General features: G+C 41.6%; 1 protein-coding gene across 6 annotated transcripts in view; it reads left to right on the plus strand.

The window, feature by feature from the left end:
* Positions 1–14,581, plus strand: part of NHEJ1 (non-homologous end joining factor 1) — a 137,655-nt gene that overhangs the window by 62,699 nt on the left and 60,375 nt on the right. Inside the window, exon 6 of one of the 6 annotated variants that reach the window (XM_007501702.3) lies at positions 4,280–4,549. The exons of the other annotated variants lie outside the window; for them this stretch is intronic. Within the exon in view, the coding sequence (XP_007501764.3) occupies positions 4,280–4,465 (186 nt within the window). The 3' untranslated portion in view covers positions 4,466–4,549. Of the gene's footprint in view, positions 1–4,279; positions 4,550–14,581 lie in introns of those variants that run through there. 6 annotated transcript variants of the gene reach the window in all.

The raw sequence follows: 14,581 nt of genomic DNA on the forward strand, positions 1-14,581 counted from the left end.
ACTCTGAGAAGCTGGGCCTTCTCAACTTGTATCCAAAGAGCTAGCTTCTAGATGTTGTTTGCTATTCATGCTTTAGTCTTAAGTAACTCAGTTCTTTAAAGTTCTCAGATTGATCATCATCTTTCTACCACGGAGATATTTATTATACTATATAGAACATCCACAATTATAATAGCCAGCATTTTTATAGCATTTTAGAGTTTACAAAGCACAGTATGAATGTTATCTTATGAGTGTAGTATTGATCTCATTTTTTAACTAATGAGCCCTAGTACAAATGATCATATGATAATGGAAATAACTTGTTGAAATGTTAAGTCCTGCTCTGGATCACTGAAACCTTTCTGGACTGGGCCCTACACTATTGCTTGGTTTGGGGAACATGATAATATCCCAGTTGTCTCCCTTCGCCTTGAGATGCATTATTATTTTGAGAACTGGCTATATCCCCTATCGTGAGGAAAGAGTAGGAAACCCTCAGCCCAGGCCAAAGCCATCTGGTTGGTGTGGGAAATGAGAGAGTTAAAGGGAGTATTGGAAAAATTGTGTGGATTAAGCAGTTGGGTCACCAGGGGCGAAGTTCTCAAATGGTGACCTAGGCTGTTACCTGTGCCCCCACTGTGGCTCTTGAACCAAGGAAACAGTGGAAAAGGAAAAGCAAACAGGAGCTGTAGTTGGGGCATTTGGTCTGTCCCTCCTTTACCAAGACTGTCTTGTTTGTGTCTGGGGGGTGGGATGACTCCCAAGGCCAAGTGGGAACGTGTTGGGGAGAGGCCTCTTGCTGCCCTTATTTTCCCAAAACAAAGGAAGCTCCTTGCATTGCTGGAAGTCGCGTGCTTGAATGCTGAGTTTGTTATTGCCTGATAACCCGGCCACCAGCCCCTGCCCTTCTCTTCACCCCATACAGCCTCTGGTGCAGTGTGAGCGGCTTCCGGCCCCTCATCTCAGGCAGTAGATTCACTTTCCACCCAGGTCTGGAAAAGGAGCTTTTGGTGGTCTTAAAATCTATTGTGCTTGAGCAACATGTTCCCAGGTAGATTCAGGGAGCAGACCTCAATCCTGCACAGGAGTGATAGGCAAGGGAGTTATTGAGGAAACTGGGGAATCCCGGGGAGGGGTGGGGGGAGTAGTTAATCAGCTTTTTTTGGTGTGGGGTTGGCATTCAGGTCTGAGGTTATAGTAGATGGCCTCTAGGCATTTCTAATTTTAAGATACAGTTACTCTAAGTTAGAGCCCTGAGACAGGCCAAGAAGAAGGCTTCCTGTCACTGGAAAAAAATCTAGGCTTAGAGTCACGGGACCTGGGTTTCGTTGTTGGCTCTGCTATTACCACACTGTGGGAACTTGTGTAAGACACCTAACTTTTGTGGACCTAGATTTCCCAGTCTGCAAAGTGAAGGAGCTGGACTCAGTGACCTCCGTGGATATGTCCCTTCTAGCTTTAGATCCATGAGTCTATGTCTGACTGCATTTTAAAAAAATAAATTTTTATTGATATCTTTTATTTTTCCATCACGGTCATTTCATACTATATCCTGGAACTGCTTTCTTGATATGGTATTGCTTACAAACCCTGAGCTTGAGATTTAGGGTGTTTAGGAATATGCTTTAGAGAATGGTAGTGAGGAAAAGAAAGATCTTTCTTATTTAATCTGTCCTTTGCTTTGTGAAACCCATCCTGTGCTTTAGTGAGAAGTCACCATCTTGATCTTGATCTGCAATCATTATGTGAATAGAAGAAAACCATAGTCATAGATCAATGTAAGATCAATTTGGGATTCAGAGAACAGATAGGAGAGATGGCTCAGGTCAGAAATGTGGATTCTGCTTTACAGAGTTCTATAGAGGGATTCAAGCAGAGACATCAAGGGAACAAGAATCTGCAAAAGAGCTGGTGGAAAACTGGGTGTGGGAGGCTTACTATATAGAGTTAAAAAGGATTCTTGTTTCCCTGCTAGGGATTGCTGCATAAAAGAGTAAAGCCAAACACTACCTGGTAAAGAAACCAAGAATTTAGATGGCTTGGTGTCTTCATGGGACTGAAATTAAGAATTTTCTAGATTCTGCCCTGAGGGTAGAGACTGACAAAAAGAAATGGGCAGTCCCAGTTTTACATTTGACTGAAGCATTCTCTCTTTTTGGAATTACTAGAGATATGTTCTCATGAAGAGGAATCAGTGTGATTGGAACCTTTGACCGAAGCTATATGTTAGGTAGCCTGAGAAGTCTTGGACTGGTCTATTTGAGAATATGTTTCAAGATGGTAGCAAAGAGTAGTGCAACAGACTAGACTCTATTAGAAAAGACTAAAGGAAAGGGTTAGAATTGGAGAGATTGAAATAGTTCAAGTAATAATAATTGCCATTTAGAGAATGTTTTATGGTTACAGAACACTTCACATACATTATCTCATTGGAATGAATGAAAGAATTGGAGACTGTTCTCTACTTTTTTGGTGAAAGTTGTGAAGAAATTTCATGCATTCTTTATCATCGTTGGGACTGCTTAAGGAACAGAAAATCATAGAAAATCTTGGTGAAATGAGAATAGATCAGAGTGCTGCTTTCTTATCTTTTTGCAGCTCCTCCAGATTCAACTACCAAACAGTTGAGTTGTAGGAGCCAGAGTCCAATTAAGATGCTAATGTTCTTTGGCCCTATGGGGCCTTCCAGCCATATCTTAACTTATCCTTCAGGTCTTGTTTCCTGATTAAATGAAATACCATTCCCTTAGTCAGTGGAAACCTGACCTATAGGTATGGCCAATCAGAAGGTCAGCTTCAGAGTCATTTCTTTGGGTGAGCTTGGGTGGAAGAGGAGCATGTCCCTGTCCCTGTCACCAGCAGGGAGCAGTAAACTCTGGCTCTACAGAACCCAGACACTCTTTGTCCGACTGTGTTTTCCCAGTGTCTCCTGGGGAGTGATTCAGGGCCAAGGTGACCGTGGGTTTGGAGCCCAGATGAAAGGATGCTGGGGACCACAAGACAAGGTCCCTTGTGTGGCAGCTGGCTGGAGAGATGAGTGAGTGAGTGTGTGGAGGTCAGTGACGCAATTCCTGCCCTGTTAAGGGTAGGAGGAGGAGAAGGTTCGCGGTGTGTCTCCTTATAAAGAAGCCCTCACCACATGAAGTAATTGGTGAAGGTGATCCCACCGTGAGTCACCCAGGAAGGGACGCCGTGTGCCGGAGCCCAGGAGGGAGGGATTGTGGATTTCCCTCTTGCTCCTTCTATGTTTTATGCATAATGTGGGTCGTCTTAGTCACCCAAGTTTCCTTGTCTAAGGCCCATCCCCTGCCCCACAGTCTCTGGTATTTTTTGTTTGTTTTGTTTTGTTTCTCATCTATCATTTTGTTTTTGATTTTCAGCCTTTTATCTCAGGTTTACACTCTTGCTTTCGGAAGACCCAAACCACACTTGCTGTGTTTGTCATTTGAGGAGGTAGCCTTGTGGCTCTTACCCCAACTTGGTTTTTCCTAGACTTTTGGTTTGTTTTCCCCTTCCCAGGTGGGCAGCATAGACTGGTACTGGAATTCCAAGGAGCCCTATGGGGCCCCTGAGCCTGGGGTGTCCATCAGTTGAAGGCAGTTCTAGTCTGGCCTTTATTGAGGTCTGGGGCTGCCTAAAGCTCTGGGGAGTGTCCCTGTAATCAGCCAGCCACCAACCCCATACTGCCTTGTAATAAGGCTGCTCTATATTTGTGCTGTTTATATTCTCCTCTGTAATAATGCCATAGCCCTCATTTCATTCTCCCTTTTGGGGAGATTTTTCTGGGTAATAGAAAAATTTGAAATGGTAAGCCTGTGAAGTCCAAGGAGAGTTTGCTCCAGATTGTGTGTGTGTGTGTGTGTGTGTGTGTGTGTGTGTGTGTGTGTGTGTGAGTGACACAGAGACAGACAGACAAAGAAATGGAGATAGGCATTATGGTATGCAGGATTATGTGTGAGGAGGGGGTCACAGATGGGTGTGTGCTGTGTGGTTGTAGTAGATGTGGAATGAATTTCTGCAGGGGCAGGAACAAGTAGGGAATGTGGTTGGAGTGGCTACGTGTGGGAGATGTAGGAAGGTGGATGGTTCAGTGATGGAAAGCCCCTTTGAGGCAAATTTCCAATGGATGACTTTAATGTTGAAAGTTGAATATTTGCTCCTGGAATAGAAGACTCTTTAAAGCTTAAATTAATTTCTTCATTCAGAGTCCCAGTTAATCTTATTCCCAGCTTCTTCTGGAATGATTGCCACAATGCGACACAATTTCATTGACAAGTTGTTTCCTTTGCTTCCTCAGATCAGCAGAGGAGAAAGTAAGAGAAAGGGGCAGCTTAATGGATGTGTTTCCACCCCCTCACCTGAAAGAACTGGATGGGGCTTGGAAATGGACTGTCCCTTCTCCTGGTGTCCGAGCTGGGCTGTCGAGCTCACTGACCTGACCTGGGATGTTGTGGGAGCTGTTGTTGCTGGAACTGGAGCTTAGTACCTTCCCTCCCCCTACTTCTCCCCCTCCCCCAACTGATTCTATAAATACTTTATTATATGGCACCAGTAAAACTTCAAGTATTTCTTTTTATTAGTGCTACATAATATGGTAATTGTGTGACAGTGTAGGGCTCCTGTGAACAGCCTCCACCCTTTTCCTAGGTGTGGCTTCTCACCACCAAAGCTTGGGCTGGGCCCACAGGCCCCTCTGTTCCTCTTCAGAGATGCTGCTAAGGCGGAGGAGGGGGCTGGGTTGCCTCCTGGGGCAGGGCCTGGGGGGTCAGGGCCCTGGAGGGGAGCCCCCTGTGTTCAGTCAGATACTTTCCTAGACTCTTCTGGGGAGCTGTCTTCTGCTTCCTGGAACAGCAGCCAGGATCTTGTCAGATTATTACTAATCACCACCTGGGGACACATAAGCTGCCCTTTCCTTTGAGTGTGGCCCTCATGTGGCAGAGGAATTGGTTTGGAACTTAGACCCAGACAGCGATTCGAGGATTCCTTAGGTCTGCCCTGGCATGAGGAAGTACCTAGTTTGTTGTCCTTGTCTACTTTTCTTGATAAAAAAACATCTTTCTTTCTAATTTTTTTCCAAGACTCACATTCTATAACAATAACAGGCCCTATTTGTATCTGTCTTCTTTCTCATCCTAGAAGAGCCTCCTGGTTAAAACCGTGTCTTTGGCTCCTCCATTAACTCCAACTTCTACGAAGTGTAAGGCTGGCATTTGAGCCTCTTCTGGTCTTAATTTTCTAAGCTAATTTCAGTGTGGAGGGGAGGAAAACAGATCACATGAGGTGCTAGGGCAGCATAAGTAGAGAGTTAAGGCAGGAGATTGCAGGAAGAAGAGCAGCTCCTTTTTCCTGGCAGGAGGAGGGGTTACTAGGAGGCTAAGTGGCTTTGGAGGAGAGGATCAGTCCACTGAGAACCCTTAGGGCACAGTCCTCTGGCACTTACTTCAGTTGGCCTTCTCTCACCTCTCATCAGCTCCTAGGGATTTTTAATCATCATCTCCATGAAGATGACTCCCAGATCTGAGTTATCCAGCCCTAGTTATAACCCGCAGCTCTAGTCCTCATTTCAGATCAGATATTTGACAGACACCTCATACTCACCATGTCCAAAACAGAATTCATTATCTTTCTTTTAAAATCCATTCACTCCCCTTCTGAGCTTCTAATTTCTGCTGAGGACACTACTGTCTTTCCAGACTCCCAAGTTTGTGACCTAGGCATTATCTCCACCCCACAATATCCATTTAGTCATGAAATCTTATAGTTGCTACCCCCATCACAACACTTAGATCCATTCTTTTTTCTCCACTTCAGTGACTTCTCTCTCCTGGATTATTGCATTAGTTTCCTAGTAGGCCCACAAATATCACCCTTCCCTGATGCATCCATCACATAGCTGCCAAAGTGATTTTCCCATTTCAGGTATGACTCTGCCTTTCTCTTACTTATTAAACTCTAATGGCTCCCTATTGCCTCTAGAATCAAATGCAGACCTTGTTTCTTCATAGCCCCATCCCCAGTTCACTCTCAGTCTTATTATATATTACTCCCCCTCCCACACCATAATCTTGGATTCAGTCAAGCTGTTCTTCCTTGCATGTCAGCTAAATTAGTCTTTTTTATTGTTCCTCAAGTATCATACTCTGTTGCTCATCTCTCTGCATTTGCGCAGGCTCTTTCCCATGGCATGGAATATGGACTTCCTTGTCTTTATCTCTTAGAAGCTCTTGTTTCTCATTCAAAACTCTCCTCTGGTACCACTTCATAGATGAAGCCTTTCCTGATTTTCCCAACTGCTACTTCCTCACCATCTAAATGACCTTATAGTTACTTTTTATATATGTATGTGTATGTATGTATATGTATTTGTGTGTGTATGCATGTATGTATATACATATAGAGGTAGCTAGGTGGTAAAGTGGATAAAGTACTGGATCTGTTGTTAGGAAAACTTGAGTTCAAAGCCAACCTCATCTTATAGCTTTGGGTGAGTCACTGCACCTCTACCTTTCCTCTACTGTAAAATGGAGAAACAAATAATACTTAACTCCCAGAATTGATGAGATACTATTTTAAAGCATTTTACAAACCTTAAAGTGCTATATAAAAGCTAGCTATTATTAGTTGTTGTTATATTGTCTCCCCTAAAAGAATGTAAGCTCCTTGAGGGAGTTCCAGTGATCAGCATGGGTGAATGCTTGTTGATTGATTGATTTTATACTTTTCCTTTGGAAGTATATTTTGTCTTCCCCTTACTACATCCATAGCTGTTTCTGGTTCTTAGTTACAAGAGTGATTGGTCTCTTGCTGTTTACTTATTGATATGCTGAAGATCTTGCACTGAATCATACTAGTTTCAGTAGCTGCTCTCAGAACCAAGTGTGATTTACTTTTTAGACCTTGAATACCAATAGGGAAGAGAACTGGGGACCACTGTCTAAATAACGCTTGACAGAAAACTACCCACCCCCAAGGACTTGGTAACAAAGTGATGTAGCCCTTTTGTAGCTGCCCTTATACCCAGCAGTCTAGTTTCTGCATGTGTGCCAGCTCCAAACTGGACCCTGCTGTCCACTCTTCAGTCCTTCTATGGATGCTTGGGCATCTCATCTTCCCACCCGCTGGACTCAGCCAAGGTTAATATTAGACCTAGCTGGGCTGATGTTCCTGAAAGCCACAGGGTGTTGTTAATATTTATGTGGCCACAGAGGCTCATCAATATTCATGAGACCTCTGCATCCTTCCTTCAGGCCCCTAGCCTGGAGACAACAGTTATGACTAAAACTTCTGGGGCTGATATAATGACTACATGTTAACCTGGATACAGTGAAATAGGGCTTTTGGATACTATGAAATGGTGAGGATGTCTCTTCTACATGAGTATGTTGAAGTTAATCACCAAAGACTTCTTAGAAAAAATAAGATTTTAAACTAAATTCATATTAGAGGAGAGGGAAACTAACCATATCAGTATTAGCTTAAGTAGATAATTCAAGGCAGGAGATGGAGGGTCTTACAAGAAGAATAACAGATAAATTTTCCTGACTGAGGGTGGGGTGGGAGGTGGCTAGGACAAAGGACAGAATTCCTAGGTGGCTTTTGGTGAGAGGATCAATCTAAGAAAATAAGGTGGCATCACTTTCAATTTCCTTTATATCTCTAATGGTGAAAGCTCTAACTGAGAGCTCTCCCAGATCTTCCAACTTTCCTTTGTTTGGTAGAAGCCCTTTCCTATGACCTCTCTCTTTGTTCCCCCTTTGGGAATTTATCTTGTTCCTTAAAGGATCAGTACATAGAACAGTGATTTTTGCATGAATCAAAGGCTTGATTTTTAAGGAAGGCACAATTGTGACTTGGTCTATAGTTTGGGTTTTTTTTTTCTTTTTAATGAAACATGAATAGGGGAGGGGGGAGTAAGGCATATAGGAACTTGGAACTGAAAATAAAATTGAATTTTAAAAAACTTAATATGAAAGCATTTTTGAAATATTCCTAGTTTGCTCAATACCACAGTTGCCTTAGCATTTTAGTCCCCATGTCTTAAGAAAATGTGAATATATGTCCCTTGAAACATAACCTTTTTAGGTACTCCCAGCTGGAAACCTTCTTTTTTTCTCCCCAGAGCTTATTATTCTGACTTTCTTCCCTTCTTTTTTAGAGGGACAGGGGATATGCAGGAACTTCCTTCACTGAGAGCATCTGAGAATAGACTAAGAACTGGAAGTTTGACTAGTGCAACCTCCTCTTTTTATAGACAAGGAAGTGGAGGCCTAGTCAGGGTGGTTTGTCCGGGCTCACACAGGTAGCAAGTGGCAGAATTCATTGCCAATCCAGTATACATTCCATGGTACCGTGAAATTCTCAGTCTGAGAGAATTGCTTTCAAGTTTGTATGACTTCCTTAGACCATGTAGCTAGCTAGTCTGTATGGACTTCCTGGCTTTTGTATCCTCCACTTTTTGTTTCTTCTTTTTCTCCTCTCATTTGCAGTATTCTTGTCTATGTATCTGATAGACCCTATTAGATTTTGTACTGCTTGAGGGCTATTACCTTGTTACTTTATTAGCACAGTTGTATAGTAGATGGTTCAATGAATGTAAAATCTTGGTTTTTTTCAGAAGACAGCAATGGGTATGGAATAGAAGATAGCAATAATGGGAAGAAACTGAAGGAAATGGTATTATTTAACTCAACAACAAATAAACATTTATTAAACCCTGTGTATAAGGTACTTGATGGAAGAAAGTCCAGAAGGGTATAAATTTGAAGAGCATTACAATAAATCTTCATGTATAAATAATTAAACTAAATAGCCATCAGTTTTCCATTTTAAGGCAATGCCTCAAGAAATGAAAGGAATAGCTTGGTAAATCATGGGGCAGAGCCAAGATGGTGGCATATTGGCCAGGACCCATCTGAACTCTCCCAACATTCTTCTCTAAACAACTTTAAAATACTGCCTCAAATCAAATTTTGAAACTCTAGAACTAACACAAGGTCAGAGAGAGACATTTTTTCCTGCCTAAAACAATTTAGGAGGTCTAAAGGAGAGGTCTGCAAACCAGAGAGGGCACAGGCCTAATACATGGCAATAACATTAGCAGTGAATCTTAAAGGTGTAGCAGTGCTTGGAGCTCCCAACCCAGAGATGGTAAGGGTTCAGCCAGCTGGTAAGAAAGAGATTACAGGGGACTTTTTGCTGGCACTGGCTGCAGCTGGTGCTGATTGGAAACTTACCAATAAGCTATTTTGGGTCAAAGTTCCAGGGCAGAGAAGAGTGTTTGTGAGAAGTCACAAGGGAGCAGGAGCCCTGGTCACAGTTTTGGGGCCAAGAAGACTGTTAGCACTTGGAGCTGCTAGAGAGCAGGGGATCTGTCTGGTCATAGTTCCAGGACCAAGAGGAGCACTAGTACTTGTGGCTACAGGGTAACAGGGATTTTTCCTAGTTTCCAGAGTGCAGACCAGGAGAGCAGTGACCATACCTCCCCTTGAACAGCAATACCCTGGAAGTACCAAAAACTACAGACCCCAGAACTAGCTCTGAAAATAAGAGCATAAAAAAGCTGCTTGGCACAGTGCCTCACTGCCTGTAGTTGAGTAGAGTTCAACTTTAATACAAAGTCAAGAAATAGGTTGGGGAAAATAAAGACAAGACAAGAAAAGAATTTGACCATAAAAAGCTACTATAGTGGCAGGGAAAACTAAGACATAAACTTAGAAGAAGATAAAAATATGAAAACAGGTATAAGAAGAACATCCAAAAAAATGCAAATTGGACCCAAAGTCATAAAGAATTCCTGGAAGAGTTAAAGGGATGAATGGTAGAGGAAAATTTGGAAAAAAGAAATGAGAGTGATGTAAGAAAATGATGAAAAGAGAATGAACACATTGGTAAAAGAGGTAATCAAAAATATTGAAGAAAATAACACTTTCAAAACAAAATTGGCCTAATGTTAAAAGAGGCATAGAAATTCCTCAAAGAAAACAAATTCTTTGAAAGCAAAATAGCCCAGATGGAAGAGGAAGTATAAAAAATTACTGAAGAAAAGAAATTCTGAAAAATCAAAATTGTCCAAATGATATAAAAGTTCACTGAAGAAAATAATTCCTTAAAAATTAGAATTGGGCAAGTGGAAGCTAATGACTCCATGAGATTTCAAGAACAATGAAACAGTCAAAAGAATAAAAAAAAGGCATCATAGACAATGAATAAAAATTTTTATAATTTCTCTGATTTTTTAGATTTTACAGTTTCTGTGTTAAAGGCCTCATTTCTCAAATATATAAGGAACTAGTCAAATTTATAAAAATTGAGCTGTTCTCCAATTGATAAAGGGTCAAAGGATATGAACAGGCAGTTTTCAGAAGAAAAAAATCAGAAGCTATCTATAGTCAAATTAAAAAATCTCTAAATTCCTATTGATTAGAGAAAGGTGAATTAAAACAATTTTGAGGCACCACTTTATACCTCTCAGAAATTACAAGTTCTAGAGGGGATGAAGGAAAATAGATACATTAATGAACTATTGATGAAGCAGTGAACTGATCTAATGGTTCTGTAACCTGGAACTGTTCCCAAAGGGCTATAAAATTATCCATATCCTTTGATTTAGTAATATCACTATTAGGCCTATACCCCAGAGAGATCAAAGAAAAAGGGGAAAGGTCCAAAATATTTGTAGCAACTTTTTGTTGTGTCAAAGAATTGGAAATTGAGGGGAAGTTCATCAATTAGGGAATGACTGAACAAGTTGTTGTATATGATTATGATAGAGTACTGTTGCACTATAAGAAATGATGAGAGGAATGGTTTCAGAAAAAAAATCACAGCAATATGACCTGTTGTGAAAAGAACTGGGAGATCATTGTACACAATAATAGTTGTAATGATGATACCCATCAAAGAGTTGGCTACTCTGATCAGTAGTGATCCAAGACAATTCCAAAGGACCCATGAAAACATTCAGATGTGGGGAGATAAGCCCACATATACTTACATTGGGCTTACATATACACAGCATAAATACAAAGTGAATGAATACAGTACCTTTAGGGTAGTTTGAGCGGCAGGGCACTAGCACTGGCTATTGTGAAACGTTTCATGGAGAAGGTAGTACTTGAGATGATTTTTAAAGGAAGAGAAGGGGATTCTTTAAGGTTGAAGAAGTGCATTTCAGGCATTCAGGAAGGATCATGCAAAGGCATGAGTATGGAGGTGGAGTGTTGGGTAGGAGTCCCAGAGAAAAGGACAGCTATGTTGGATCTTAGAGTGGGAGTATAATGTGTGCCATGGTTGGAAAGGCAGCTTGGAGCCTTGGAGTGAAAGACTATAAGGACTAAACAGAGGTCTTTATATTTTGTGTTAGAGAGAATGGGGAGCCCCTGAAGTTTATGGATGGCTAACAGCACTCACTTTGTACTGGGCACTGTGCCAAATGCTTTACAATTATTGTCTGATCTGATCTTCACAACAACCCTGGGAAATAAGTGCTGTCATTAACCCCATTTCACAGTTGAGGAAACTGGACCAGAGGTGAACTGACTTGAGTGTCTGAGGCTGGATTTGAACTCATCCCTTCTCAACCCCAGGCTCAGAGCTCTGTCCACTGTGCCCCCATGGGCCCTGAGATCACCAAATGACTCTGAGGAGTCACTTTGGCAGGAGGAGGATGGCCTAAAATAAAAGATGGAAAGATTTGAGGTTGAAAGACCAGTGAAGAGGTTGTTGAAAGGTGATGAGGGCCTGAACTAAGGCAGTGACTCTGAGTAGAGAGAAGGGGAAGATAGAAAGATATAGCAAGATTTGGTGTCTAATTGGATATGTAGAGGGAGGAGTAGAAGGTAATATCAAGGCTAGGAACCTAGGAGATTGGAAGAACAGTAGTATTTGTTTCAAGAGAAATAGTAAAGTTTAGAAAAGAGGTGGGTTTAGGAAGAGAAGAAAGAGTTCTGTTTTGGACATGCTGAGTTTGAAATGTCTTTAGGGCACCTAATTGGAAATGTCCATGTAGTCACTCAGCAAGCATTTATTAAGCACCTACTGGATGTCAGGCACTTTGGAGGCAAGTTCAAAGAAGGAAACAAACCCTGTTCACATGGGGGACACAAGTGCATATAAAAAGGTTGATAGACTAAATACAAATACAGACAAAGTGGTGAAATGGAAGGTGGTTTGGGAGAGAGAGCACTAGCAGTTGATGGATCAGGAAAGGCTTCCTTTAGAAAATTGTGCATGAGCTACAGAGAAAGGATCCTATAAGGCAGAGATGTAATGCATTCCAGGCAATCAGTGCAAAGGCATGGAGATAGGAGATGGAGTGTTATGAGTGAGAAGTAGAGAAGGCATGTCTGTCTGAGGCACAAGTGTTTTAAGGGAGTAATGTCCAGTAATTCTGGAAAGATACTTTGGGCACAGGTTGCATAGGACTTTACATGCTAACCAGTGGCATTTTTATTTGATTCTAGGGATAATATGAAGGAGGGAAGTCACGTGGTCAGATTTGTATTTAATGAAAATTACTTTAGCCACAGTCTGTAAGATGGAATTGGAATGGTGGGATCCTTAAGGCAGGGAGAGGCTAAGGCTGGCTGCAGTAACTGAGGTGAGGCGATGAGAGCCATAACTAAAGTGGTAGCTGGCCAAATGTCAAGGAGTAAACTGTGAGTTGTGTGAAAGATACTATGAAGGGAAAAATGGCAAGATTTGGATACTGAATGAGAAAGAATAATTGGAATAGATAATGAGATTGTGCCAAGGTTAGGAATCTGGGAGACTGTAAGGAATGGTGGCTTTGATAGAAGTAGAGAAGATTTTTATTTTTGGTTGTAGTCACTGTTATTGTGTGTTTTGTTTTATGGAAAGATTTCTGAGTTCAATTTTGGATATATTGTGTTTAAGATTTCTCTGGGACATTCTGCCTGAGTGACTTATAGGCAATTAGTGATGTAGGACAGATGCTCAGGGAGAATCCCAGGTATGGATACATAGATCTGGGAATCTCTACTTACAGATGATAGCTAACCCTATGGACAATGCTTCTGAACCATTAAAGCTGTCAGTTCCAGGCATGAGAACAGTCACATTCCCAGCTTCCTGTTAAGGGGCTCCACATCACAAATGTGCAGGTGCTGTACGTATTTGATCTGATTTGTGATTCCCAAAGTTGGATCCAGGGATAAGTTTAGTGATGAAAATCCATCAATTTTTCTTTAGATGAACCATCTTTTTAGTCTTTGCCTCTAATTCTTCTGTTCTAGTTGTCCTCTCTAAATCTTTCATCTATTACAAAACATGCTATGGTCTTGTCCTACTGTCTAAATGAGTACTGGTTGTTTATTAAGATAGGTGAGAAATTTTCAGATAATACTAATAGAGCAGGGTAATGCTATTCATGTAACTGACTGCCAGTGATGGACTCGCTGTCAGAGCTTCTCACTCCCAAAGTGAGGAGTAGAATTTAAGGCATCCTTTCTTCCTTTGTAGCATGATCATAGAGTGGTGTGAGACTTATTTCTATATCCTAAGTAGGTAGTTTGGCTTTTATTTCCAGTGCGTCAGGCCATCTGTGTATAAAAACAGAATTTCTACTTAACATCAAGAAAAATACATTCATTCAATTCAGAAATACTTTTAAAAGTTTGCAGATTACTTTAAGTAAACTTTTTTTTGGATATTTCAGAGATGCATTTTATTCCCCTTAAGTCAAGAATCTAGAAATCAAAAAAGCAAAATCTGTTGACTGGTTTTGGTTGAGGAACAGAGGGTTTCTGGGATACCCAGCTCATACAGTGCAGTGGGATTTTCCCAGTGTGTCCTTTAGTATAGAAACCACCTTCCCCCTTTTTTAGCTTCATCCCTTTGAGGACAGGTAATAAACAAACGGGAGTATTATAAGGAAGAGAGGGTTAGAGCAACTTTACAGGGGTATGAGACTAGCAGGATAGGGAATTCAAGGTATCAGCCACCAAGGAAAAGCAGCCTCTCTCCCTGTTAGTCTCATGCCCCTGCAAAGTTGCTCCAACTCTCTTTCCTTATAACAGGAGGCGAACCTCAGATTTGCTATTTCCTACCATTATGACCTTTGGAAAACCTGTTAACCTTGTTAGATTTCCATGTCCTCATCTGTTGAATAAGGGAGTGGATCGATATAAATCTGTTTTCAACTTGGTTTTCTGTCCCTGTGGGACAGTCAGTCCTAGGACAGGACAGCAGGTGGTGCTAGAACATTACTAACCCCACAATGACGCCTTAGGTGCTGGGCTAGGAGAAAGGCTGTCCCACCACATCCCCATTGTGTGTCCCCAGCTTCTCAGAAGCAGTGTCCTGCTTGGGACCTGCCTTCGGTCATCTCTTAATGCCTTAGTGCCCTGTGGCTCCACTGGCTAGCCACATATTCCTGCCTTTTGGGGGTTCACCCCTCTTGCACTTCCTTAGGCTTCATTATGACATGGACCTGATATGTACAGATGCCCAGTCCTTGTCCAGTCTTCTCTTTGAAGATGGGATTAAAGAGTTTTTGTTTTTCTCTGGGCCAAAACAGAGAGATTAATCTGGATTTTAAGTGGGAAGTTGGAAGAGCTAGGGAAGACAATTCCAAGGTCCT

This window comes from Monodelphis domestica, chromosome 8 (assembly GCF_027887165.1).
Source record: "Monodelphis domestica isolate mMonDom1 chromosome 8, mMonDom1.pri, whole genome shotgun sequence".
Taxonomy (NCBI): Eukaryota; Metazoa; Chordata; class Mammalia; order Didelphimorphia; family Didelphidae; genus Monodelphis; species Monodelphis domestica.